General features: G+C 51.0%; 10 protein-coding genes across 10 annotated transcripts; 3 read left to right on the forward strand and 7 right to left on the reverse strand.

Annotated features, from left to right (window-relative positions):
- Nucleotides 1-2,550: 2,550 nt before the first annotated feature.
- GT037_004602 (alpha beta-hydrolase) lies at nucleotides 2,551-3,622 on the reverse strand (the record flags this gene model as incomplete). Its single annotated transcript, XM_038929649.1, has 3 exons — nucleotides 2,551-2,727; nucleotides 2,786-3,151; nucleotides 3,260-3,622. The coding sequence occupies 3 exons, from the start codon at nucleotides 3,620-3,622 to the stop codon at nucleotides 2,551-2,553; spliced, it is 906 nt and encodes a 301-aa protein (XP_038787921.1).
- Nucleotides 3,623-4,034: 412 nt separating this feature from the next.
- Nucleotides 4,035-5,165, reverse strand: GT037_004603 (nadp-dependent alcohol dehydrogenase c; the record flags this gene model as incomplete). Its single annotated transcript, XM_038929650.1, has 2 exons — nucleotides 4,035-4,918; nucleotides 4,976-5,165. The coding sequence occupies 2 exons, from the start codon at nucleotides 5,163-5,165 to the stop codon at nucleotides 4,035-4,037; spliced, it is 1,074 nt and encodes a 357-aa protein (XP_038787922.1).
- A 783-nt stretch (nucleotides 5,166-5,948) lies between these two features.
- On the reverse strand, nucleotides 5,949-7,587 carry GT037_004604 (moeb domain-containing protein; the record flags this gene model as incomplete). The annotated part of the gene is made up of 3 exons (XM_038929651.1): nucleotides 5,949-7,174; nucleotides 7,226-7,328; nucleotides 7,405-7,587. 3 exons carry the CDS (start codon nucleotides 7,585-7,587, stop codon nucleotides 5,949-5,951), a joined length of 1,512 nt encoding a protein of 503 aa, XP_038787923.1.
- A 386-nt stretch (nucleotides 7,588-7,973) lies between these two features.
- Nucleotides 7,974-8,978, forward strand: GT037_004605 (uncharacterized protein; the record flags this gene model as incomplete). The annotated part of the gene is made up of 1 exon (XM_038929652.1): nucleotides 7,974-8,978. One exon carries the CDS (start codon nucleotides 7,974-7,976, stop codon nucleotides 8,976-8,978), a length of 1,005 nt encoding a protein of 334 aa, XP_038787924.1.
- A 180-nt stretch (nucleotides 8,979-9,158) lies between these two features.
- Nucleotides 9,159-9,507, reverse strand: GT037_004606 (mitochondrial import inner membrane translocase subunit tim13; the record flags this gene model as incomplete). The annotated part of the gene is made up of 2 exons (XM_038929653.1): nucleotides 9,159-9,338; nucleotides 9,400-9,507. The coding sequence occupies 2 exons, from the start codon at nucleotides 9,505-9,507 to the stop codon at nucleotides 9,159-9,161; spliced, it is 288 nt and encodes a 95-aa protein (XP_038787925.1).
- A 372-nt stretch (nucleotides 9,508-9,879) lies between these two features.
- Nucleotides 9,880-12,229, forward strand: GT037_004607 (vesicular integral-membrane protein vip36 precursor; the record flags this gene model as incomplete). Its single annotated transcript, XM_038929654.1, has 6 exons — nucleotides 9,880-9,990; nucleotides 10,044-10,067; nucleotides 10,130-10,282; nucleotides 10,333-10,593; nucleotides 10,642-11,056; nucleotides 12,138-12,229. 6 exons carry the CDS (start codon nucleotides 9,880-9,882, stop codon nucleotides 12,227-12,229), a joined length of 1,056 nt encoding a protein of 351 aa, XP_038787926.1.
- A 552-nt stretch (nucleotides 12,230-12,781) lies between these two features.
- GT037_004608 (di-copper centre-containing protein) lies at nucleotides 12,782-14,172 on the reverse strand (the record flags this gene model as incomplete). Its single annotated transcript, XM_038929655.1, has 5 exons — nucleotides 12,782-13,020; nucleotides 13,076-13,341; nucleotides 13,439-13,870; nucleotides 13,930-14,024; nucleotides 14,089-14,172. The coding sequence occupies 5 exons, from the start codon at nucleotides 14,170-14,172 to the stop codon at nucleotides 12,782-12,784; spliced, it is 1,116 nt and encodes a 371-aa protein (XP_038787927.1).
- Nucleotides 14,173-15,756: 1,584 nt separating this feature from the next.
- Nucleotides 15,757-16,712, reverse strand: GT037_004609 (uncharacterized protein; the record flags this gene model as incomplete). The annotated part of the gene is made up of 2 exons (XM_038929656.1): nucleotides 15,757-16,146; nucleotides 16,200-16,712. 2 exons carry the CDS (start codon nucleotides 16,710-16,712, stop codon nucleotides 15,757-15,759), a joined length of 903 nt encoding a protein of 300 aa, XP_038787928.1.
- Nucleotides 16,713-17,476: 764 nt separating this feature from the next.
- On the reverse strand, nucleotides 17,477-19,522 carry GT037_004610 (nuclear export protein noc3; the record flags this gene model as incomplete). The annotated part of the gene is made up of 1 exon (XM_038929657.1): nucleotides 17,477-19,522. One exon carries the CDS (start codon nucleotides 19,520-19,522, stop codon nucleotides 17,477-17,479), a length of 2,046 nt encoding a protein of 681 aa, XP_038787929.1.
- A 199-nt stretch (nucleotides 19,523-19,721) lies between these two features.
- On the forward strand, nucleotides 19,722-20,401 carry GT037_004611 (ribosome biogenesis protein nip7; the record flags this gene model as incomplete). The annotated part of the gene is made up of 3 exons (XM_038929658.1): nucleotides 19,722-19,850; nucleotides 19,917-20,219; nucleotides 20,276-20,401. The coding sequence occupies 3 exons, from the start codon at nucleotides 19,722-19,724 to the stop codon at nucleotides 20,399-20,401; spliced, it is 558 nt and encodes a 185-aa protein (XP_038787930.1).
- Nucleotides 20,402-20,860: the final 459 nt, after the last annotated feature.

Here is a 20,860-nt window from a genome sequence, read left to right on the forward strand (position 1 = left end):
GTGAGAATAGTACTACCACGCAATCAAAAGTAATATCGAGACCTGCATCTCCGGGATGAGCGCAGTTCGCCCAGCACTCAGAGCCGGCGATTACTGCCTGCGGCAACGCACCTTCAACACGCACGTTTCGTGCTTTGCGCCATGAGCTGAATGGTCTGCAAACATGTACATACAGATTCCCGAGACACTTTGCAGAGTGCAGGCTTCCAGCATTGTGGGCTGTACCTGACATGTAACGGCTTCCGCCAGCATACGCTTGCCGCACCTGCCACCCGTTACAGAGGCCTGTTGACGTCAAGTGTAGAAATAAGTTCTGCACCAACAAGTAACCCACTGTCTAGATGTCCCACTTATGCCTTTCAAAGATGACCCATCGCATACTCCTCCCCACGCGGCACATGTTGAGTGAAGCAAACAGCAAGGCGGTACTGCCGAGATGACCAGGATGCGAAACGTCTCCATCCCGTCTCATGCCCAACAGCAGAATGAGCTCCTTAGACGTGAGCACAATGCAGTGCGACATGAAGACAACCACGCATACTTCAATATATTGAGTCTTATTCTAGTACTGGATCGCCAAACGTATGTCCAAGCGGCGACCCTTGGGTCACGGAAAATACGCAGGGACGGGTCGCAGCTGGAGGGCGCGGCATAGACGAATGCAGTGGAGACGTCTGGCTACATACCGCATGTCGCTGCAGATACAGATCAGATGTAGATGCAGATGCAGATGCACTTGAAGAAGGAAAGGTCCAGCCTACACCTTGCTTTTCACATCTTGTTCCGCTGCCAGGACTCGTTGACTACATGGAGTACCCACGGCGCACATCAGGTCGAGAAGCAAGAAAAAGCAAATATCAGTACCAAGTCCATGGATCCAGATCTGGACCCAACAAGCCAATGAACCCTCATCCCCGATGATAATACGTATCAATGTCAAACTGGAATAACCCCGACGTCGTTCCTCAACCCATGTTTGATCGCTCGTCACGTTGCACGCGGGAATCACTGTCTCAACTTTGTCGCGATCGCGGCGCCGGCCGTTGGTGACTCGTCAAACTTTCCCCCCTGTTCACGAATGCCCAACTTTTGCAAGCCCTTCGCATCTCGACGCACGTGCGTTAGTCGAGACCCTAGTATGGTGTTGGTGGACGATGGACCAGAGGCATTTCCTTCGCGAGGCGAGCGGGCGGGATTTCAGTTCGATCCCTCAGCCACCTGACATCTACAGGGGTTTATCATACCTTACCCAACGGCTATTCCAGTGTAATTGCGCCAACCACCTTCTTCACTGGAAAGTACCATCTCTTGACATGGATGTTAGGCGAGTTTCAAGTTCCAAGGTGCGTCAACGGTTGGGCTTTTCATTTTCCGGCGCCAACTATGCAGGGAAAAGAAAACGTTGGTTACGTAGAAGTATCGTAACGGGCTCATCGACACCGTTCCTTGTTTGACTGTAACTGTTCATAGCTGATCATGCAGATTTGCCCTGTCATTGCCGAGATGATTGCTTTTCCTCTCCACTTCCCTCCGAGGATCACCAGTTTTTGCACTTTCCTTCTTCATGGTCATACACCGAAGCGCATCACCGCTGCCGATCAGGCTTGCCACGCTATTGTAAGTTGCATGCAGCGGGCGTCAAACTAGATCCATGGTTCTCCCGCGGGTCTTGCGTCGTGACGATGCCGTCCAAAAGCAATCTTTCGAACCTGCGGACCAATTTTACGAGTGTGGTATGACAGCCGTTTTGCCGTGGGCTAAGTCCAAGTGCCAGATGTGGAGAGGGGTATCATTCCGTGACCCGCGCAAAAAGCAAACACCAAGAGCCGAAATAAGCGGGGTACAGCTGGAATCTGTGCTGGGATGCGTCATAGTCGAGGATAAAAAGCATCGCATCGCGTGTGTGTAAGAATTCAACATCCCCGCTCCCTACCACGCTGATATGCACAAACATACACGTTCGGTGATGAGTGCGTAGAAAAGAAAATAATTCAACATCTGCGCATCATACTTCGTCTGTATCCAGAATAGACTCACACGCCAGCTTTGCGTCACCGGAGATGTTCGTTCGTGGTGGGTATGATACAATCTTGCCGCTCGCCTTGCCATCAGATGTGACTATCTTCATGCGTCTCCTCTTTGTTTATTCTTACATCACCTCTGCCTCTGAAAGCGCATATGTTGAGATGCTACAGTCCGATGTGCGAAGCGAAACGAAACTCATTAGGTATCATAGACATCCCTTTTGGAGTTACTACGCTGTCACAGGCTTCCATGCTTGTGTTTCTTATGCCGTGCCGTGGTATTGCTTATGCTATGTAAATAGAGAATAATCTCAAAGTTGCAATACGTTCCTTGAGTATGGTAGATCTTGCGAGTAGGCTTCGTAGATTCCTTTCAACGGTATCACAATACCACAAAGAATACCGTGGTTCCGTTGGCATTTCAACATGACCATCGAGAGCACATCTAGGAAAACTGATGTCATGTGGTTGAATTGCGCCCCAATTTAGAATAGCAGAGACCATCAACTAGCTTCCCCAACTATCTTTACTTGCTATACTTCTTCACGAACGCAATAACATGCTCATTGACTTCCTTCGGATTCGACGCACTCAAGAAGTGCTGTCCACCCTGAATAACCTCCAATTTGGCATCAGGCGAGTTGGTAAAGAGTTTAATCTCCTCTTTGGCATTTGCGACCGAGTAAACAGCATCGCTAGTTCCCTATGTCGATCGTTAGTTCAACCTTTGCCATAAGAGGCCACTGTTATAATGCACTTACATGCAGCCACAACACTGGACAAACCACATCACTCAACCTCAAATGCAAACCGTCCCGATCTCTCAGATTAATCGCACACATCCTAATCCTCCGCCGACCTTCATCTCCCTGGTAGTTCTTCTTGATCTCATCATTCCAAAACTTTCGAACATCTTCTGGGCATTCCTGTTTCCCAAAGCCCACATCGATGAGGAAGTTGCAGAAATCGGTACTAGGAGTGAAGTCGGGTGTGGGCTTGTTGGATGTGGTGCCGAACTCGCCAGTGATGCGCTCGGCGAGGGGCTCGACGGAGTGCCAGCAGCCTAGGTCGCGGGAGCGGGGTGACTCATAGTCTAGGGATGTTCCTAGGGGGACAATGCCGAGGATCTTCGACTCCGTGTTAGTTATTCCAGTGCAAGAAGCTGGAGCACTGTACTGGCAAGGCACATGGGTTGATTCTCCCAAGATGCTGCTACAAAACAAAAGACGACGTACCTTCTCAGGCGCCAAAAGCGCCATCCTCACAGTCACCCATCCTCCTTGGCTTGTACCCAGTACAAAAGCTTTCTTAATTCCCAATTTCTCCATGACCTGTAGATTCATAATCGCAGTATCCCAGTACGTCCAATTCTCACTCTTGGCCCGTGTTTGTCCATGACCTAATAGCTCGATAGAGACTAAATTCATCACAGAAGTGAGTGTCTCATTCTTGTACGCATCGCGGTATAGCTCTGATGATGTGGTGAAGGAGTTTATCAGAATCAGAGTAGGCTTGGACGAATCCACGGGACCGGATGTTTGGTAAGCGGCTTTTATGCCACCAAGATGGGGGACGTCGACTGTCTGGGTGTTTGGCATGATTTCTGAAGGCTCAATTTGCTGCTCTAAGAGATGGGAGGGCTGGTAAAAGAACCTGGACACGTTGGACACGTTAGACACCCGAGGTTTATGTGTTGTCTTTCTGCAACGACGTCAGATGACGATCGTATTTGCGGGGAAGAGTGGGCCTAGGTCAGGCTTTAAGGGTAAGGCGCTTATAACCGGGAACGTCAATATCGTCGTGCTATGGTGGGCGGGCAAAGAAGAGGAGAACGTCATGACATGCAATCGCTTGTTCGGCGCGGAACCGCAAAGTCAACGTCACCGAAAATCAGAACTACCTCACGCAATGTGAATGGCGAAAATCTTACACATCCAACGCTGAATTCGCAAAAGACACTTCGAATGGCTTGTATTCAGTGAAGAAATTATGTTGCTATGTGTCTTTCCTCTAGTTCTCGAGGACATACCTGTACCTAGCCTTTCCAGCCTCCATATCCACAATGGCAGAGTTAGCGTCCTTCATCGGCCTCTTTTGGATCCATGGCTTAATCTTCTTCTCAGCCGCCAGCTCCAACATTTCCTTAATCTCCCATGGAGCACCAATTCCAGAGCCTCCAACCTTGAGTCCACTCATCAAGAGGGTAAAGGCGTTGATAGGAGGAAGCTCGCCACCGTCAGGAGCACCAACCTGGATGAAGGTACCATGGGTCTTAAGCAGGCTAAGATAGCCGTCTAGTGGCATCTTAGCGCTGGAAACTGTGCAGATGATGAGGTCGAGTGTTTGTGCGTTGTGCTTTTGCCAGTCCTCGTCTTCGTCGGTTGAGACGTAGAGGTCAGCGCCTAACTTGAGGACATCGTCGCGCTTCTCGGCCTTGCGGCTAATACCAACGACCTTGTCTGCTCCGAGAGCTTTGGCGAAAAGGACACCGAAGTGACCCAGGCCACCTACACCGACGATTCCGACGGTCTTGCCAGGGCCACAGCCGTATCGTTTCAAGGGAGAGTAGACTGTAATTCCACCACAGAGCATAGGTGCGGCATCAGCACTGTCCAGGCCATCGGGAATGTTCATGACGAAATGGCCATTTGTGCGGTTGTGTGTGGCGTATCCACCGTAGCTCTTACCCTCGTCGCGTGGGTAGACGGAACCGTATGTATTTATTGACTCACGATGGCAATGGTTCTCGATGCCATTTGAGCAGTCGGGACAGTCGGGCTGAAGGCATGAGCGTGCTTGCGCGCCAACACCGACACGGTCGCCCTCCTTGACGTGCTTGACATTCTTGCCGACCTTTACAGCCTTGCCGATAATCTCGTGGCCGACGACACAGGCTGGCAGCAGTCAGCACGACAAAGCTGTGACAGGAAAAAGAAGAAGAAAAAACGTACGATATGGTGTTGGTCCCCAGCCACTGCTCAGCATGTGCAAGTCTGATCCACAGATACCGCAATGAGAGATCTCAATGTCGACATCATCCTCAGTCCACTTCTTGGGCTCGAATTGACCCCACTCCATCGTTCCCTTGACGCTCTCCTTGTCCTTGCCGAGCCATCCTTCGAACTTGGTGTCTGTAGCCATTGTGTTGTTTGTTGTACTTTGTCGTTGATGTTGTTGTTGTTGTTGTTGTTGTTGTTGTTGTTGTTGTTGTTGTTGTTGTTGTTGTTGTTGTTGTTGTTGTTGTTGTTGTTGTGGTGGTGGTGTATTGGGTATTTATGTAGGTGTTGATGTTGACTAAAGTGGCAGGATGGATAGTTGGACCTGCTGTGTTAGTGAACAAACACTTATATATCAGCAAAGGCCGTTAACTCCGTCGATCTCCCAATATGACGTTCATTACAAGCTTCGGCCGTCTAGAAGAGCCTCAACGCCATCTGTGCAAATGAATTACGGAACTGAGCTACTTTGGTAGGGCCCGTCGCCACTCCTCTCAATCTCATTGGCTACCATACTCGGGTAGACCATCATAGATGTCTACACGTAGCTTGTACCGTGGCGGGAGTGCCGGTCTTGTCTGTTGGTGCTGTACGTCATTAGCAGAAAAATTATCTACCACGTAGATAGCGGGAGTGAGCTATTCTCCTATTGGTTGCGTTCCTTGCGCTAGTGCAGCGGCCGATGGATATCGGTCACCGCCATAGATTATCGGAAGGACCGACTGATGCAAATAGCTGACATTGCTGTGGGGGTTGGTCTGGTGATATCGGGGTTAAACATGGAGAATTGCAACTCATCCGCAATGTCGTGTCCTGTGGGTACGGACGAACGCGGAATGCATGTGGGGTCATCGCAGAGTGCAATTTTGCGGAAGCTGTGCAACAACATGATGAGTGTAGTGAGTATTTTGTTTTCGTGTATCGTACGTTACCTGAAGCGTTGGAACTTCTCTTCCTCTGTCATTCTCTCGTTTACACGCTTAATCGTTTCAGCGTCATAGACTTCCTCCAGGCTCTTTTCACCTTTCAACACTTCCTTTTCATGCTTTGTCACCTCTTCCTTGGTCATAAGGACCAGGTCCTTCATTTGGAGGTTACTGCTCTTTTGACCTGGTGTGCTCTGATTCATAAAGCTCTGGGTAGGCTTGTTCCATCGTGTCAAGGCTAGGCGTGTGGACAATCCACTGATGATGCTTCGGCCATTGAACACTTCTTCTACCAGGTAGCCCACGTCGTCCTGTGTGATGGGGATCTTGAGGCCCAGTGGATCCTCGCTGAAGACTGCTCGGGCTAGCCGTTCTTCGGCACCTTGCAGAGCACCCAAGATTCCGTCGTACATCTTGTCGCGAGACTTTGACGGCAGGTATTCATGAGGATAACCGGCGATAGAAAGAATGACGTGATTCGCGACAGCGAGGCCGAAGATGGCTGGCATGGTACCTAGAACGGGCAAGATTCGTACGCGGAAGTCTGCGAGAACACCCAGCTCCCCAACGTTGCCTTTGGCAAACTCCTCCTCTGAGAGAGGCTGAAGCTCAGCCTTTCCAGGACCGGGCCTCTCAGTAGAGTAGACGACTGGTATGCCATCCTTGACGCCCTTCAAGCGCAACTTCCTTCTTGTGGACTTTGACAACGGGTCGTCTGTGCTTCCGGAGATGTCGCCGATGAAGATCCTTGTAGGATCAGACTTGCAACCTGCACCCATGGAAGATATGACCTTGATGTTGTTCATGTAGCAGTATGCTAGAAGTGCAACCTTACTGTCAATGTTGTCGATGGCATCGATGACGAAATCCGGCTGCTGGCCATTTAAGGGTGCTAGTTGTGCTGCCGCTGTTTGCTCTCCAAATAGTTCATTGCGACATTCGAAGTGTGTCCATGGAGTAACCTGCTCAAGTCGTTTTCGGAGACAGTGTACCTTGGGCGTTCCAACGTCTGCCAAAGTAGCAACTGCGTGGCGGTTGAGGGAAGACAGAGTAACCTGGTCAAAATCGATAAGCCTTAGTTTCGAGCATCCCGAGCGAGCGAGTGCAGCTGTTGCGTGTGACCCGACGCCTCCGCACCCGACTACAATTACAAAAGCGCCCCTTAACTTTGCGAGTCCAGGGTCTGTGAGAAACACTCTATTTCTTGCCAGTTGTTCAAGGATGAGATCTAGCACACTGGTCAGGCTTGGCTATCAGGGTTATGGAAAGGAAACAATACCATCGTCATAGTCGCCTTTTCTTGCTCTTGCGGCTAATGCCATACTCCGTTCATCCTCCTTACTTGGAGCAAAGACATTCGAAGCAGCGCCATATTCGGTCAGCTGGGGTCTGTCAGCAAATACTCAGGCGGCATCTCAGTGACTAGATATGCAGTCGATCAGAAATCTAGGTACTCACTCTGGATGCGCGATGATCGTCACTGAGATCTGGGATCGATGCTTTCAGATCCGCAACCCTCGTCATGCGTCGAGCTTTCTGGAATCCAATAATGGCACTTCCAACGACGAAGCCTGAAACGGCAGCAGTCGTGATAAGCTGAGCATTGTGGGACTCGGTGGCTCGCGATATCCAGGAAGGCATGGTGGCGGTGTGGTGGCACGCTTTATGGGACAATGCTCCCAATCTAAACCCACGTAACCATGTATGCACTGCAGAAGAGGAACGATGAAGAGGAAGGGCCAAAATTTAGGAATTCGCAAAACTGCTAGACTTGATGACTTGTCAGTGATGTCGAATATCCATGCAGGTGCGGCTGTCAGGACTAGCGTGCATCTGGTAAGCGCCAAACCGTCGTGGTGGAAAATGCAGATGACCACGAGCGAAAAGGCGCCAGCGAACCATACGAAGACGTGTAGACGCGTCCGAGACATTCCTCACGCGCCGTAAAGGACGCTGGACCCGTGAGAGTCGTCCGTAGCTCATAAGAGGCCCCGACCCACGTCCCTGAAGCCCCAACTACATCGCCCATGTCTAAACTCACCTTGGGCTTGATTGCTGCTGGTGGCGCAGCCGCAGGAGCAGCAGCGACTGCCGCGCTCTACTCGACCAAGAAGGACAGCCTTCCGCCCACACCGTCCATCACCACCACTACCACAACTGTCACTGGGCCTGGCCGGCCGGCACCTGTACCCTCGGTGCCCGCCATCCCCTCGCCCGCTGCTGCTGCTGCCGCCCGGAGAGCGATAGTAGACCCAAACGGTCTCTTCCAATATGGCTTCCCCGGCCCTGTCAACGATCTCCGTCCTGCTGCCTCTCTCACATCGTCGTACGACCGAAGAACACGGAACCCAGCATGGGTCGCCGAGCACATCACGCCCGAGTCGCTAGCCAACAGCAATGCCGACCGCAAGCACAGCGTCTTCGTCGAAGACATTACAATCCCAGAAATGTTCCGCGCAAAGCTCAAGGACTACTTCCGCTCCGGCTATGACAGAGGGCACCAAGTCCCCGCTGCCGATGCCAAGTGGAGTCAAGAAGCCATGGATGACACGTTTGCGCTGAGCAACATGTGCCCACAAGTCGGCGACGGCTTCAACCGCGACTACTGGGCGCATTTCGAAGACTTTTGCCGCAGGCTCACACACTCGTACCCCTCGGTCCGCATCGTGACCGGTCCTCTATACCTGCCCAAGCGCGAAGCCGACGGCAAGTGGCGTGTGTCATACGAAGTCATTGGCAACCCGCCCAATGTCGCTGTACCCACACATTTCTACAAAGTCATCTTCGCCGAAGACGGAAAGCTGGGCGGCAAAGTTGCGCTGGGCGCTTTTGTGCTGCCCAATGCCAGGATTGAGAACCACAAGCCATTGACCGACTTTGAGGTGCCTGTTGAGGCGGTGGAGAGGGCGAGCGGACTCGAGTTTGCGACTAAGCTCACACCAGAGAGGAGGAAGAGGCTGTGCCAGGAGGTCAACTGCAGCGTCATTGTCAAGGAGTATGCGCAGCGGCAGAAGACATTCGCTAAGAAATAAGCGTTGCAACCAAGGACTTTACCATATGGCAATATACCAATTTCATCTTGATAAAATCTCTTCTTGCTGGTGGTACAGTCTATAGTACATGCTCATCATATTCGTACATGACTCTTTAGATCATAGATATCTTGCAAAGGCGCCGCCTCGAATCCTTCCCCTCTGACGTCAAGCAAGCATTTACACGTTCTGCACCGCACCGCCTTGTTCCCGCTGTATCCTGCCGACGTATTGCTTGCTGACTGTGTTCCATGCGCTCATGTACTTTTCCATGCATGCGCTCATGCAGCTCTCCTCGCCTCTCGAGAGGGAGGCACCAGGCTTGGGGATGCAGCGCTCGAAGCAGTGCTCATTGAGTTTCTGTGGATGCATTAGTATGTTTGCTACTATAGTTCAGGTGCAGTAGGTAGCAAAGACGTACCTCGACCAGCATGCGCGCGTTCTGCATAGCAGCTTCCTGCTGTACTTGACGCATGACCGCTGTCTTGGGGTCGCTGGGGGAAGAAGACATGCCGCCGAAAGAATCCATGGTTTCAGTCTTGTGCGTTTGATGTTATGAAGGCGGGTGGGGGTGTATTATGGCGAGTTCGGCGGTCGTGGGTGGCTGCGTCTTGAAAAGTTGTCGACGTCAAGAGCGGCTTTCTCGCTAGCGTAGTCGCTGCAACCCAAGACCCCTGCATTACACGCGGAGGTGATAGAGTGGCCTTTCCGATCCCCAAGATTCACTCGCAGCACTCCAGCACGTTCAAGTCGCCCGACCCGCGTCACTCTCCTCTTCGACTAGCCCTCACCCCCCCCCACGAGGCTTTTATTCTTCTCCCCCAGATTACCGAAGCCCAGTCTTCTTACCATTCTTTCTAGCGCACGAGTACTCCATTGGTAGCTTGGGGATAGTGCGACCATGTTGTTCGCAAGGCCATGGACGAGCCTGTGCTTGCTCGCGGGGACTTGGACGGGTGCTTGGGCGCGGCAAGGGGGGCTGAGCGAGGATCCTGACATCAAGGCCATCTCGGTGGGTTGCTGCCCTCTGAGACCATGGGGGGTTTAATGCTAACGAGCGCATAGCTACGCACACATAGCCTCGAGCCTGTAAGTCGCATATTCTGCGCCAACACACCTGACCACAGAAACAATGTCTGATCCACATACAGCCATACCTTGATTCGGACATGCAAAGCCGTTGGTGGGATTTTGGCGGAGACACTATTATTCGAACTGATAAGTACATTCGACTGGCTTCGGACAAGCCCTCGCGCGATGGCTGGCTGTTTTCGAGAGTGCCTCTTACGGCTACCAACTGGGAGGTGCGTTGCACTCTACAATGTCTAACCTCCAGAGGCTCACGCGCGAGTAGATCACTTTCGAGTTCAAGATCCATGGTCAAGGCAACCTCTACGGCGACGGCTTTGCCATGTGGCTCACCAAGCAGCGGGCGCAGCCAGGAAACGTCTTTGGCCACACAGACAAGTTCGAGGGGCTCGGCCTCTTCTTCGATACCTACAAGAACAACCGCCCCGGTACCGTGTTCCCATACATCATGGCCATGAACGGTGATGGAAATACGCTATACGACAAGGACAATGACGGCAAGGCCAACGAGGTCGCTGGCTGCTCGGTATGTACCAGTCGTATCATCGTGCTGGCTAAATACTGACATAACTAGGCCCGTGGAATTCGTAATGCCCAGATCGCGACCAAAGCCCGTCTCACATACTTCCAAGAACAATTCCTCCGTCTCGAGCTCCAATACAAGTCAGAAGGCGAATGGACTCAATGCTTCGAGATCCCCAACTTCAAGGTGCCACCCGTTGCCTACCTAGGCTTCTCTGCTGAAACCGGTGAACTTTCCGACAACCACGACATCGTCTCCGTCAAATCACAAAACCTCTATAAGAAGAACCCAAGCGCCGGTTCGTCCTCAGGAAGCTCAGGCGCCAAGACTGCTTCGTCCATGACCCGGGAAAAGAGCAGCAGCGGTGGAAGCTGGACCTGGTTCCTTGTCAAGTTTGTGCTGTTCGGCCTGGCCCTGACTGGTGCCTACGTTGGCTTCACCATCTACAGGACGAAGCAAAGAGATCGTTTCTAGGTGAATAGCTCGTACCTGCGGTTCAAGGGCAAGAAGAAGCTTATTTGGAGAGGTCCACCGATGTTCCAAATGGATGGGTGTGTCGAAGTTGGCGACAAGAACGACTGGACGGCATTGTATAGGGTCGAATGATGGAGTTCAGCTGGGAAAAAAGATGGCCTTGGAAGGCCACGCGCATTGTTTTTAGTTCACCTAGCGCTTTCGCTGCTCTACACCTAACATATATCAAACCGAAAACACTTCAGCATGATTTGGTCAACATCAGAATAATGTCTCCGCAAACGTTAACAGATCATTGCATAGGATTTTGCAAAGGCTGCCGATAACGCGGAGTTGGGTTGAGGGTTGTTCTGGCATCCGATTTAGGGGCTTGGCTACATGGAGTATGAAAGCGGCCTTGATGTCGAATGCTCTGTTTATCAAAGAAGAAGGAAAAAAAAGCTACAAAAGACATTGCTTCATAATTGGAAGCATCGTCGACTCTATGTATATGTCAGTGATGAAGATTCCCGTGCCCATGTTGGCGTATGAGCATGTATATCGGGATGTCCATCTTCCTCAAGATCACAAGAGGCAGAGTGAGAAGTTTCAACAGCGACGCATGACGGTATATAAACGATTCGGATGTGCAGACCGCTTTTATGGGGCTATGGGGACGCCAAGACTTAGCTTCCCAATCAAGTAGGTTCGAGTTTGGGTGTAGATAACGGGAAAGTGCCGGCCCAGCTTACGTTATTAGCTTACCACTAGCGTGGCCCGTGATTGCGCGCTGCATCTTCGAGACTGCGCGTCGGCAACTTTCTCTCGTCACCCACAACCCGGGCAGCGAGTAAGTACACCCCGATCGCTGCCAGCTAGCCTGAATCGCTCAAGCTACCCTCGCGCAAGAAGCAAAACGGTCAGGCAATAGCTAACGTCCTATAGATCCCAGTGAACGACAAACCTTCGTCACAAGGCGATGCTAGGGACTAATCATCCCCAGCGTCTCACTGCATGACAAACAAGAACGGAAAGCAGAGGGAGTGCGCCATCATACTAGATGCAGCCACAACGCCCAGTCTATCATTGCACAGCGATAGCCACGGGCGATTTCGCAAAGCTACTGGGTTCACCTTCACGAGACTACAGCCCCAACCTTTCCCACCGCGCACTGAGGAAGAAGTAAAAGAGTTGAAGCGCCGTGCTGCCTCGCCTAACAAGCTTGGAGGACGATGTTCGCTTGTGACGTCTAACTATGTAGTTTTCAATCCGAGCGCCTTTGCCCTTGGTGGCATCGCTATTTGTGGGGATGCGTGGTCTTTGTTGTTGGGTGTCTGTGGGTCTGAGTGCTGGTGCTTGTGTTAGGTGGGTCGTTTTCTTTACAAAGTTCTGTTTTACAGACGGGCGCGAAAGAGGTCCAGTGATGATGTCCCTGTGGGGGCATTAAAGCCAAAGTCGAGTTGAGGAGCCCGATCGTTGCCTGTTGAGAGGTCGAGAGACAGATTAACGGGGAATGGACGAGGTTCCTTCTGAGGACAGCAGGAGAGCTAATCTGAGGACCATTAATATACTGCATATTGCTTTCGAAATATCCACACTTCTTCTGTGCACAAGCTGACCTACGTCAAGATCTCGCATGCAACTTGGTATATTGTAAGCCATCCATGGATGTATCTCGAAGATTACGGTACTTGTCTCATGACAACCTCTCTCACATCGATACCTAAACCAGCACATATTACTCATAGACGTAGCAGAACGGCCCTGCAACCGTACTGACCAAGTCCTTGATCTTGTATACCTTGCCATCGACATTCAACACCTCCAAATCCACGTTATCCTCCAGGCTCTGTGCCCTCCCACCACCCATCATCGATGTACCACCCGCTATAACCTGCTGCCTGTTTGCAAAGTCTTGACTCTGCCAAATAGACCATACACGGTCTACCATGGAGTGGTGGAGGTAAAAGTATGGATCTACCACAGAGCATCAATTAGCAATGACGCGCAAAGAGTAAAGGACTATACGCACCACCAGGTGATGTATAAAAGTCACTACCAGGATCGCCAGCAACGGTGAAGTGTCCCGCACCGTGTGGGCCATTCGCAGCTTGCATGGTATCCTGGAACGATGCAATAGTTTTGCTGTTGTTGATCAAACCAACGATCTTGTCCGTTGTCGCGTAAAGCTGCGTAAGGTAATTGCTGATATCGCGCTTGATACAGCGGGGGTTGTATCCATATCCGTCTGATCGTGGATTCCGTGGAGGCGCCGGACTATCGATTGCTGCGACCGGTCTAGTCAAAGTTAGCGCAAGCACGCAAACAATACTGACAAAATTAGTGCAGTATGTGCGACCACGCCAAATAGGAAGATGAAGAAGATGAATCATACCCAAGATTAACCATCATTCCCTTAAATGGCCCACTGGCAATGCACCCACCTCCATTTCCCGCTGGCTTCAATCCGCTACTACTATGCTGTACCTTCTCTCCTTGACCGCTCATACTCGTCTCACTCCCATCGAAGATTGGACTCGTCTCTGGACTGGCTGCCCAGCGTCCCCAGTCCCAGTACGGCTGCGTGCCATTGTATCCACACTCGACTCTCAACGCGTTCTCATATGCGAATGTATAGTATCTATGCCAGGATAAGAAGTTGCCTGTGCCGTGGATAGACAGTGTATTTTTCATGTGGATAGCTACAAAGTCATCGAAACGCGTTTTGGCGCCGGGATATTGAGTGGGCGAGAGTTTGGAAGGCGCTTTGGTTATGCATTGGACAGCAGCGATGTAGGCGCGTTTTTCTGAAGCAGTAATGTCGCCCCTGGTATATAGGTATCAAATTACTGTGTATGGCAAGGGTGAGATCGTTGTGAGACATACCATTCACGGCGTACTCGGAGTTTGTCTTTGGTACATGAGGTTGATTTGGCAATGGCGGCGTCGACGGCTGCGCGGCCTTTGGTCTGGAGATCATTCTGTAGAGGTAAAGACACGAAGTCAGTGTATGTCTCACATGCATTTCGTACAGTCATGACTTACCACTGCGTCCGCAGCGCAGAGTACGTGGAGTAGCGAGAGGGAGGCGAAGAGCGCATATAACGCCCTAAGGTTGAAGCCTGCCATCTACGACAGGACGGCAGCGATCACTGACTTGTGTTTTGATCACTGAAGAGGAGGCTCAACTTATAGACAAAATCCTAGGCTATAAACGCCAAGGTGCGAACGACATGCTACTCGGTTCTTTCCAGCCGTGATTTACAAGGTAGGATGCATGCCAGAAGCGAATGGATTACTGTTAGATGAGGCTTTGATTAAGTTGCTAAGAGCTTCGAAGTGTGGAACTCTTGCATGCTGGGAGATGAAGGAATGCGTGGCCGGAGTCGGCAGATGCATCTCAGACGCAGAAGCTCATATGTCAAGACCTGTAACGGGTGTGAATTCTATGGTAAGAGATATTGCGTCGCTGTGTTCGGCTATAGTATCAGCATCTTGAACATAAGCAAGGCGTCCTGCACAAAGGCCATTTGAGTTTGACTACGGATATATCAAGCAAACGTAATTGAGATTGGAGCAGATCTCAAAAAAGATGTCATTCTTTTCAAGGCTGGAGTGAAAATCTGAAGAGAGTAAACTAACTCAGTTACGTGAGCAGATCGACAAATTTGACATGGTAGTTGATCCACCGACCGTGCCGCTCTATTGCCAAGACGGCGTGGACGAAGGATGCCGTCTAGACGAGACATCTGTTACGAGCCAAGAATGAGGCTAATATGGACGACTATAAAGTTTGGTGGTAGTTTTGCACATCCTACGTATTCTTCAAGCACTTGCATGGTCCGAAGATGTCTATCTTCCTTGTAACGAATGGCGGACGGCTTTCATCAATCTGCGTGCAGTTACTGTATGCCATTTCCTGCTGTGTTGGCTGTTTTCGCTCCTCAATGTACTCAGCAATGTTTTGGTGACACCCAAAGGACTCAAAAGTAGAGCGGAGATGCCCGTTAAGCGATGTCGTAGGATCATCTCAGAATGCCCTTGCACAGCATGCCCTATGGATCTGCAAATACATGTAAGAAAGATGCCAGGCGCCGGTGGTTTGTTGAGATAAAAGCGTAGTCATTTAGCCGGAAACAAGTCCCTCTTGTCGGAGCTTTCTAACCGATTGGACAGAACACTATAAGATGCAGTGAACACGAGGTCCATATTTGACGGGGTCTGACTTTGAGGATCCTCAATCTCGGCCATCGGAATCGGAGGTACTTTGTTTGGTTGCCTCGACGTGGGTATGTTTTGTTCACCATATGGAAACCCTACCCCTTGCAATACACCCTTGTCGCCTTCCCGCTGATACCTTTCCACAAACAATTGTCTAGACGACTTCTAGATCGCGAGGTGTATGGACGTCTGAACTGCCTTGTAGCAAGGTCCTTTAGAGCCAAGACTCAAAGCACCTGCTGATGCCGCGCTTCCTTTATCAATCAAGCATCTTCCAAGACTTATTGGTCACTCGGAGACTACAAAGCTTTCCGCGTGGTTGTCGGCGATGGATGTCGGTAGTAAGTGCCACACCTTCGATAAGGCGTACCAAGGATATGGTTCGGCGCATAAGCTCCGATGGTTACTGATAAACATCGCTTTCCTATACTATTCGAAGTAGTTTACAGTCCTTCCTTTATGTCTGGCCCTCTGCTCTTTCTCTAAGTGTCTTCATCTCTGCACCGTGTGACCAGGTAGCTCGGCTGGGCGCTCACTCGTCGGCGCTTCTGACACAACATTGTTGTATGGCATCTCGTACGTTGTTGTTGTAGTATCGTGATTCAGCTCGTACTTGTTCAGTGGTGGAGACTGAACATGTGCCATGCTCTCATGGGGCAGCTCTTGCGGCGGATTTGTGTACTGTCTTCTCTTTCGTTTCCGCCAAAGGAAAAGGCCAAGTACGACGAGTGCTATGATCGCAGCACCGCCAACTCCCACTCCAATACCTGCTTTTGCGCCAGTAGAAAGGCCTGAAGAGGTGTTCTCGTTCACTTTGGCCGTGGCCGAAGATGAAGAAGGTCCTGAGGTAGCAGTTTCAGTACCGGTCACACCACCTACTAACTGGTGATATGTTAGATTGTACAAGGTATACCATCAGCCCAGATATATCTTACGTTAACGCTTGAATACCGCTCATCGTCGATGGCTGCTATTTCCGAAAAATTCCGTTTTTGCCCTTTCTGTGGCGCTGTAATGTTCGAGCTCATTACGATATGCCCCAAATTCGGTGTAAGGGTAAGATGATAATCGGTCTTGTTTGCCAGGTTGGTCAAATACCATGTTCCGTCGCCCCATGTGGTAATAGTCCAGTACGCACTCGCGTCGGCGATATCACCTCGAGCCATGTATGCGAACGATTTGCCCTTCTGTTGCTCGTCATCGGAGTATTTTGTGGACAAATAACTGTTTGGACCAGATCCTTGTGAACGCAGCGTCCAAACGGTTGAGTTGGATTTGCGCAGCTGCCATCGCTGCTCGGTGTTTGTGTCGTTTCTTGTCTTGATGAATACTGCGCCCCTCGATCCGTCCCCGTTATAGAGTGCTGTGCCTACCATTGACTGTGTGTGGCTTGGGTCTATGAACATTGAATACCACACGTTTGGATCGATATCTGGTTCTCGAGCCATCGCGAGAGTATTGTGAGTCTATAATCGTAACGGGAACAGTCGCGAGTCTTGTAAACAGAAGGCAGGTGTGCACACAACAGTGTCTCGTGCGATCAGGGGCACATCAGAACTACGGGCGAGATGGCTACTTGAGTAGATCTCATTCAGCCTTTAATCGCCCCCCACCACGGGCGCAGCCTAGCGTGAGGCCTAGGACGGGCTGGTAGAGATGGTGGATGTTAGTGCCAATTAGGGAGCGGGATGAGGAGCAGATATATAATCGTAAGCGCCGTGCAACAGGTTGCGCAGTGTCTGGAAAAGCATGTTGCAGTACCTTGCTTTGTAAAGTCTGGCGTGTAGCTTTGGTGAAGTCGATAGTGACAATGCTGCATTGGTCAATCGTGGTGCGCTAGTACAGATGGCCTGGTCTTGCTGTCATGCCGACAACGTTCGTAGAATGTTGGTTGAATATAACCAGGCATCCAACGTATCCAGGGTCGTCCAAGCTAGGAGGCCGCCTCTTTACGCCACGATCGACAGAATAAGCCTCAAGCTGCGAACGAGGCGCACGCTGTGGTGTTTCAATCGTTGTCACAAATTTCTCCACAATCAGAAGCAAAAACGCATTTTGATGTAACGACCGTCGAGGTGGCAGAGATGCCAAAGCTATACAAGGCGTGTAGAGAAGGGGACGCGGACAAAAGGTTAAAAGATCAAAAGGCGGAAAGCAAGTCGTAGCCGAACGATCGGATTTGCTATTCAGACATCCAACACAAACAATCCATTTATTTACTAGCCTCCAGAACATTCCTCTCCACACCACTGACCGCCTCCCTTACACTTGGCGCGAAATGCTTCCTCAGAATCTCTCCTTCCCAAATAGTCCCCGCGAAAGGATTGCTGCCCTCAATCTCAGGTTTCAGCGCGTCAAACACTCCGTCGCCTCGCCTCTCCTCTGTATTCCACAGAGGTGCTACTTTCTTGCCGTGCGTCTTAGTCACGCGGTTCAATAGACCAAGCATAGCGGTACAAGATTTCTCAGGGAGATGCATGGAAATGGACATGAGTTGTTTTGCAAAAGCCGCTACGCGGAGGGGCGGGACGGCGCGAATTGATGTAGCGGGTAGGAGGACAGAGGATAGAGAGCGGATAAGTAGGACGATGGTGGTTTGCACGTTGATTTTTGCGGTGTCAGCATGAGATTCTGCGGCGTTGGGTTCGGGTAGGTGGAGAGACTTGGAGCTGAGCTCGATATCTGGGTTCAACGCAACGGGGTGTAGTGTGCGGTAGAGATGGGTGATGAAGTAGCTGAGGTCCAGTTTTAGGGCTGATGCTGTTTTTGCTCCATCTTGACCTTCAAGGAGTGCAAAGGCAGTGATGACGCAGAGGAGGGATTCGCGGGTAAGGTTGCGCTCGGGTACTTCGTTGTCATCTTCTTCATCTGATGCGTCTTCATCTTCTTCGACTGCGGCAGCAGCTGTAAGTTCGGCCGTCGCAATGATGTCTCGCAAAGCTTCCAGGATATCTCCGAAGAAATCTTGGTTAATCAGATGGGCGTATCGTGCCAGACCTTCCAACACAGCACCCATCAGTTTCGGCGAGCGAGCTTTCAGGATTCGGAAGTACGCCACAAACACCATCTTCAGCGTCTCGGCCTGCATCCTGTCACGCTCCTCGTGACTGACAGCTGCGTCAGCCTCCTTGAACTCTTTCTCGATGGCCTTTTTCTCTTTCAGCTCCTTTCGTAACCTCTTCGTCCTGAATTCGCGCTTCTGCTTCTGCTTCTTGCCGTTGACAGTGGGGTCCTCCGCCTTGTCAACGGAATGATATGAAGCCTTCTGCGCAAACTCAGACAGCAGTCGCAGATGCAAGAACGTGTTCAACACACTTTCGTCGAAGTGGTAATTCCGGCTCTTCATCATCTTAGTCAACATTGTAACAGCTTCCAGCGCAGCATTGCCGTCTTCGTCGTTCTCAAAGAGTGTTTCCATGGCCTCTCTGCATCGCACAAAGTCCGCATCTACCCTCCTCGTGCTAAGCTTGCCAACAAGAATCTTTATAAGCTCGCTGCGGAAGTTGAAGTGTGGTACGGAATTCAAGAGATTGCATGCGCAGCTAACAGCAACCGATGCAAGACTCGCCATGTGCTGCTTATCCGACCCACTATTCTTTGCCAGTCTCGCCAAGTACTTGACATGTGCTTCGTAGCTCGATACCAGCTTCTGTTCGAATTGCCGTAGCTTCTTGACTTCCTTGGAGATCTTCTCCTGCATTTTTTCTTCCGATAGCGGCCGTATTCTGTACCCAGGGATGACATCCTTGAAGATGGAGACCTGTGTTGCCAATGCCAACTTCCTCACGTTGAAGTTCTCTGATTCGGCCAGTGCTTGTAGTGTCTTCAGCGCTCCGATATGCTCTTCGGGATCTTCGTTGATCAGACTGGCTATGCGCGCTAGTTCTTCCTTGGCCTCGAGTATCATTTGTCGCGCTGGTATCTTCGGCTTCTGTTCCTCTATCTCTTCTACATCCGAGGCCTCGGCCGCTTCATCCTCGCTCCCAGACCCGAGAAAGCTGTCCGACTCTTCCTCTTTGATATCCTGCGCATTGGGCGGCGCTGCTACCCATCCTTCTGTCGTCCTGACGGGCAGTTTCTTGTTCTCTTTCTGCTTCTTCAGTTTGCGCGGTCGCGTTTCGTAGTCTTGTTCGAGATCCCATTTCGCAGCATTCTTCAGAAACTTGGCCTTGTGATCTTCGCTCGCACCATTCGCACGCTCGCCGTCTTCGGGTGGTGAGAGCCTTCTTCGCTTCGCGACTGGTACGCTTCTCGACATATTGGAAAATACTCGTGGGACGATATGGGCGACAAGGATCGGTGTTGGTTGAATGCTTGACAGGATTTCTGAAATTTTGGCCGAGGCCGCGGCGGAGACTAGCCGCATCCGCTCCACATTTTTTTGGCAGCAGATCTCGACTTTGCGAACTTGCGCCCAGCTTCAACCCCAGCTCTGAACTTCTTCACACGCATACACAATGAGGCCCCTCACAGAACCAGAGACCAAGACTCTCTTCGAGAAGCTTGCGACGTACTGTGGAAAAGGCATATCGAACCTCATCGCCGACCCCACGGGCGGTAACGATCGCAATGTCTTCCGCGTCCAGGTACGAACTGCTTCCAATCCGTTGAGCCTCTCCCATCACTATGCACATGCTAACCGTTAAATCAAGGGCTCACGTGTCTACTATGTCCGCGAATCTCTCGCCAACTTTGCCACATCTGTCGCACGCGACAACCTACTCTCCCTCGGAATCTGCCTGGGTAAATTCACCAAGACAGGCAAATTCCGTCTGCACATCACAGCGCTGAGCGTAATCGCCCCGCACGCGCGATACAAGGTGTGGGTTAAGCAGAACGGTGAGATGCCGTTCTTGTACGGCGGCAACGTGCTCAAGGCGCATGTGGGACGGTGGAGTGAGGACTGCCCTGAGCACCAAGGTGTTGTTGTGCTGAGTATGAATGACACGCCACTGGTAAGTTGCAGCCATGGACATGGGGGCGGAGAGCTAGGCTAACATATGTTTGGTAGGGTTTCGGTGTGAGTGCACGATCGACGGCCGAGGCGAGGAAGCTGGACCCTACAGGTATTGTCACGTTCAGGCAAGCCGATATTGGGGAGTACTTGAGAGAGGAAGATACATTGTTCACGACTTGAGCGATGAGAGGCTTGTGCGACAACAATCCTGCTCTTCAAAAAGAGCTTGTTCCTTCTAACGAAGAGAATCAATGAGCAAAGTCAGCGTGGATCGCCTACGCATTTGCTTCAGTATCGCGCGCTTCCAGTGAGTAAAAAGAAGAGAGGCGTAACGGGGCTGCATACCGTAAAGAAGACTCTAGACGAACGAACGAATGAGATACCCAACTACCTTCACTGTCATGTCGCGTTTGGTGTTGGAGCTTGCAAGATGAAGTAGTCATTCCAATAGCATAAAAGCATGGTACGACTAAAGTGTTATTATGAATTGCTTCTATTGTCTTCGCGACTCGGACGTGCTCTTGCTTGTCCTGTTGATTCTGATGTACATTTATCTTTTTGTAGCCGGTTGCTCGGCAAGGGTATCAATCTTTGATCCTGAAGTCGCAGTCTGTTGATGAACAGTTTACCGCCAAACTC

Source organism: Alternaria burnsii (assembly GCF_013036055.1).
Source record: "Alternaria burnsii strain CBS107.38 chromosome Unknown 698, whole genome shotgun sequence".
NCBI classification, from domain to species: Eukaryota; Fungi; Ascomycota; class Dothideomycetes; order Pleosporales; family Pleosporaceae; genus Alternaria; species Alternaria burnsii.